The sequence below is a fragment of the Sinocyclocheilus grahami genome, unplaced genomic scaffold (assembly GCF_001515645.1).
Source record: "Sinocyclocheilus grahami isolate Dianchi unplaced genomic scaffold, SAMN03320097.WGS_v1.1 scaffold1633.1, whole genome shotgun sequence".
Taxonomy (NCBI): domain Eukaryota; kingdom Metazoa; phylum Chordata; class Actinopteri; order Cypriniformes; family Cyprinidae; genus Sinocyclocheilus; species Sinocyclocheilus grahami.
Window position 1 is genome coordinate 48,106 of NW_015506812.1, and position 5,949 is coordinate 54,054.

Sequence of the window (5,949 nt, forward strand, 5' to 3'; positions counted from 1 at the left end):
GCCACTGTAGATTCCATCATATAGCACCTTTATGTATGGAATTATATCTTGAATTTTCTCTTTGTAGAAGGAAACTGGAATGCCATCTGGTCTTGGTGTGTCTGACACCTGAAGAGAATGTACAGCTGAGACAATGTCAACCTCACTGAGTACATGTGAGCCTTCTTGAACCAACGATAAATCGATCCCGAAATGACTTTTATCCCTGAGCAGTTGTGAGAGTGATTGTATCTGGAGATGTTCCTGTAAAGTGTCTGCGGAGACATTGTTGATCTTCAAGGACAAAGGCTGATGGTCAGGTCTCTCCGAATCGCTGATGGCACAACTTCTGACACGCCACAGACATTCTTCTGGAATGAAGAAGTAATCCAGTCTTGATGAAGTTTCACCTCTGCAGAATGTGTGATTCTGCTTTACAGGGTTTTTTCTTCTCCAGATGTCGACAAGCTGAAGAGATTTCATAAAATTTTCCACACAGGGAAGCAGTTTGCTCTGAGTTCGGTTATTTGTCACCTTGTTGGTATAACATTTTTTGTCGATAAAGGGATTGAGAACAGTGTTGAAATCTCCACCAATCACCAGCAACCCTGTGGCCATTAACTGCAGGTACCTTGAAAGTTTATCAAGGGTTTTTGTGTCAGTTTGGTGGTTATAAATGCTAACAAGTGTGTACAACTGACCTTGCAGTTTACATTTCAACACAATATATCCTGCATAAGTATCTTTGTCATCACTGATGTATTCAAAGTCTAATGTTTTCCTAACAAGTATAGCTGTTCCTCTTCGGGACGATGTAAACTTTGTGAAGAAAATATGCCACTCATCTTCACTGCACTCTAAAATATGATTATCGTTTTCCCCGATGTGTGTCTCTTGTAAGAAAACAACAGCAGCATTACGTAGTTCTCTAAATTTTTTATTTCTTTGTTCTTTAAGTCCATTAATGTTCCAAGTGATGAAATGTATTGTCCCTGTATCCACTGACAGATTCATATTAGTTCCCTGTCAAAACAGAGCAAGGGACGGTAGGATGTTTTTCTGGGGGGGAAAAAACCTTTAGTGAGACTTTCACAATACACTGAGAGTAATGGAAATATTGAGATTAATTCTACTCTCTCTTCTGTTGCCAGTATAAAAATAGCATAGAATAATATACTTATATAGTATAGAGTAATATACTACTACTGTAATACTACTTATAGCAGACACAAACTTCAACTTTATCCAAAATTTCTACATATGAAAAACATGTAGATGTCAAAAAAGTGGTTTTGGATACACAATTAACAATAATAGACATAAACACTTCTATTTATTTATTTATTTATTTTAAATAGAGTATTTAGAACTTAAATTCTTTACTACAAACACAGCCATGTTTAAATGTATTGACCTGGAAAAAAAATTCAGAGCAAAGACCAAGAATATGGAACAAAGGACCTGGAACGACGTCCAAAAACATAAAACATAAATATTATTTATAATTAGTTTAAAAATACCTTTTAAAACTAAGCACACAAATTGTAATCACAATTAATAATTTAAGAAAGAGTTACCTTAGAATAAAGTCTGTGGGAAAGGACTTTTTCTGGGGGGGAAAAAAACCTTTAGTGAGACTTTCACAATACACTGAGAGTGATGGAAATATTGAGATTAATTCTACTCTCTCTTCTGTTGCCAGTATAAAAATAGCATAGAATAATATACTTATATAGTATAGAGTAATATACTACTACTGTAATACTACTTATAGCAGACACAAACTTCAACTTTATCCAAAATTTCTACATATGAAAAACATGTAGATGTCAAAAAAGTGGTTTTGGATACACAATTAACAATAATAGACATAAACACTTCTATTTATTTATTTATTTATTTTAAATAGAGTATTTAGAACATAAATTCTTTACTACAAACACAGCCATGTTTAAATGTATTGACCTGGAAAAAAAATTCAGAGCAAAGACCAAGAATATGGAACAAAGGACCTGGAACGACGTCCAAAAACAATAAAACATAAATATTATTTATAATTAGTTTAAAAATACCTTTAAAAACTAAGCACACAAATTGTAATCACAATTAATAATTTAAGAAAGAGTTACCTTAGAATAAAGTCTGTGGGAAAGGACGTGGCTGTTGATTCAGCTGCCAAGCCAACAAGTGCTTACAAGAGCGTTCTGAAACTATAGAAAGCCACACCAGGGTTTGACTGCAGGGTGTGGTAACAGGTACAACAGTTGGAACCGTTTGCTTTGTTGCTTTACACACACACACACACACACACATTCACATTTTACTATTTAAGGCTCTGTGTTTGCTTGTGGGTGTGCACAGCAGCACAAATTGCATTCCTCTGTTTGCCAACGGCCACTATTGTGTCAAATCAATGAGGGAAAGTATTTATGTAGGGTATGTACTGACAGTTTGCCCTAGAGCATATCTTTAATAACCATTTTAATGCGGTTACTTGAGAAGGTATTTCTTAAGAGAGAATGATTGTGTGGCCTTTTCTCATTGGGAACCGCCGGTAATAAGTTGATGATAAGAGTTAAAGGCACAGTATGTAAGATTTTTGTAATAAAATATCCAAAAAACACTTGCACAGTGTTATATATTTCATGCAGTTGTGTACTTATGTTATTCCAAAAGTTCGTTTTGTAAATCCAGAGAAATTACAGTTGTAAAAATGGACTCGTCCCTGTACCTCCATGGTCATGGTCACCTATCAATGACGTAATATCTGCGCTATCCTCGGTTTTCGCGTGTAGAATCTATAAGCGTGGACAAAATTAAAGTAAACTGTGGACACAGTTAAAGTAAATCCATTAAGGCTGAAATGAAAAGTGTTGACTGTAGCATTAAATTTATATCTGCTCAACGGTGCATCATGACTCTTTTACCGCGTTTTTACAGTGTTGCGCATTATAACCAATCACACACGAGTCTGTTGAGCTTATGAATGCAATGGCCAATCAGAGGCGTTCAGATGAGTTGTCGCTGAAACAGTGGTGAGTGTGCGCGTGCTCTGACAGTCTGACTAAATTCAGCTCGCAAATTCTCTCATCATAAACAAGTGCAGATGTATGTATGATGTAAGTAAGCGATTCATTCGTCAACAGCTTTACTGATTACAAGGGGAGTTTTTTTTGAAAGTGCTTAATCTTGCGCTAGATGGAAATCAGTCATAATGTTCTTTGACAATGTAAATGTTCTTTGCTCGCTTTCTCTGTATAATTTATTCGCGGTTTGAACAACTGTGGAAGGTACAGGTAATTCATTACCTCATCCGTGAACATGATTCGTGAATTCCATACATCTCTTAACAGTGAAAACGACGTCTCCCATCGGCTCCACCCCCTTCACTGCGTCATCAAGCTTCGCCTTTGTTATTGTTTTGAACATGCGACCTCTAGTGACGAAAATGTACATATTGTGCCTTTAAATGAATGAGTTAACTGAATAAGATGGTATAGCCTTCTTCATGGCCAGCATTTGCATTTGTGGTATATTTCGTACTGTAACCATTTCGTTTGTGTACTAGTGTTATGCAACTGTTTTTGACTATTTTTTACAGATAATATTATGATGATCTTTGCGTTTGTTTTAACAAATGTGTTACGTTGTCAGCAATAACATGCCCACATTTACTATGTGCGTCTTTTTATTACAAAGTGCTGTGTTGTCAGATCTACAAACAATTAAAAAAAGCACAGCCAAAATAAAGCTAAGTTCAAATGCTTTTGTTTTCCCCACAATACGCTTTGCCTCATGACGATCAACTGTGACTTGACTTGCCTCATGACGATCAACTGTGACTTGCCTTGATTTATGACGATCATCTGTGACTTGACTTGACTTATGACGATCAACTTTGACTTGACTTATGACGATCAACTTTGACTTGACTTGCCTCATGAAGATCAACTATGACCTGACTTGCCTCATGAAGATCTGCTGTGAGTTGACTTGACTCAGGGTAATCAACTGTGACTTGACTTGATTCATGACGATCAACTGTGACTTGACTTGACTCAGGAAGATCAATTGTGACTTGACTTGACTCATGATGATCAACTGTGATTTGACTTGGTTCATGAAGATCAGCTGTGACTCGACTTGGCTTATGACAATAAACTGTGACTTGACTTGGTTCATGAAGATAAGCTGTGATTTGACTTGCCTCACGATGATCAACTGTGAGTTGACTTGATTCATGATGATCAACTGTGACTTGATTTGACTCAGGATTGGCAGCTGTGACATAACGGGGCTCTGTTTTGTCCGCCATTTTGCGATCAGGCTCCGCTGTCGCCGCCATTTTGTGAGCGTGCTCTAGTGCGGCCGCCATTACATGAGTGAGTGCAGGGTCGCGTTCCTCCGCAATACCCACAGTGAACGCTGAGCCAACCGTCAACAAAGCATGACTTTGGACTTTAGCGGTTGATTAATGCCCTCACAGAAAACGTCTAACAAAACACAGTCCGGCAGATCTGAATAATTAGCGATGGCTAAATATTCTTGAATATAGCTCTCCAGCGATCGAGTGCCCTATCTAAGGGCTAACAATATTCTTGCTGTATCCATACCCGTCCAATGTCCATCCGAGAAGCCACTGGATCCTTGTGTGGCCGAGTATTCTGTTACGGGGCTGACGAGACATGAGACGTGCGGATGCAAATGCACGGCTTTATTCATAGACATGGTTAGAGACAGGCAAGGGTCAGATAATGGCAACAGGTATATAGAGAGCAAGACACAAGAAATTTCTAGGGCTAGCGTGGGTCTACGATCGGCAAACAGAATTAACAGGGCGAGACTAGAGGTGTAAATCCAAGTACAATGCAAAGGTCCAGGCAGGGGCAAACAGTATCTGAATAGGGCAAGATGAGAGGGGGAATTCGAGGTACACAGGCAAAGATCAGGATACGAGAAAACAGACAAGGCAAGACTAAGGTAAGGCTATGGAAAACTAATGGGCTCCGTAGAGTAGCTATCGCTAGGTGAGTGATATACACTATACAATACTCGGCAGTGGGAAGGGATCAGAGTGAGTGTTATATAGGGAATGTGTGATTGATTACAGCTGTGTGCAATCAACTGTGTGTGTAATCAGTGCAGTGGATGATGGGAACTGTAGTCCGGGTGAAGTGCAACAGTGGTGTGGTGCAAGTGTCCATAGTAGTGGAAGAGTGACCTCTGGTGGCGAGCAGACGGAAGTTCATGGACCGGATTCATGACAGTTATATTGTAATAAGTATTTGATCTTCATGATTTATAGCCTTATAGACTTATGCTAACTCAACTGTACTCAACATAGAACTTATGTGAGTTCATTAGTGTTTATTTAGAACAGCAAGAATTTCACATTATATGATTGTATATTTCATGTATTCATGATTTATTTTATTTTTAACAATCAATAATTTTTACATTTTACATTCACAGCTCGTAAATGTATGAATAAATCAACCACAATCTGTATTCATAACACACACTACAATATAACTACAATATAAAATGCAGGTAATTCATAGCCAATTGTCACGTGATGCTACTGTGAGGAGCACGGAGCGAGGAACGAGGAGATGCGGAATTCATTTCAAACAGTCTTTAATAAACTTCCAAAGGAACCAGGAGAACACACATAGCAATGTAGACAAAACAATTCCAGACAAAGAAACTCAGAACAGGCTAGAACTAAATAGGGCAGATAACGAGGGGCAGACAGGTGAGGAGGATAACTAATAATGAGATACACCTGGAACAAATCAAACTACATTGGGACAGGAACAGGAAGAACCTAATAAGAAAAACAGGAACTCAATGGGAACATACACGTGACAGATCGCTCCCCTCCCGGACGGCGCAGTAACAATACCATCGGGGAGGGGGAACGGGCGTCCTAGAGGCACTGCCTCCTTCCATCCGAGGTTGGTGGTGTCT

At 38.5% G+C, this 5,949-nt stretch overlaps 1 protein-coding gene across 1 annotated transcript; it reads right to left on the reverse strand.

Moving 5' to 3' along the window:
- Positions 1 to 16: 16 nt before the first annotated feature.
- LOC107571675 (uncharacterized) lies at positions 17 to 1,583 on the reverse strand. Its single transcript, XM_016258007.1, has 3 exons — positions 1,557 to 1,583; positions 84 to 1,038; positions 17 to 27 (listed from the first exon to the last, which is right to left on the reverse strand). Exons 2-3 carry the CDS (start codon positions 991 to 993, stop codon positions 17 to 19), a joined length of 921 nt encoding a protein of 306 aa, XP_016113493.1. The 5' UTR covers positions 994 to 1,038; positions 1,557 to 1,583.
- Between the last annotated feature and the right edge of the window lie 4,366 nt (positions 1,584 to 5,949).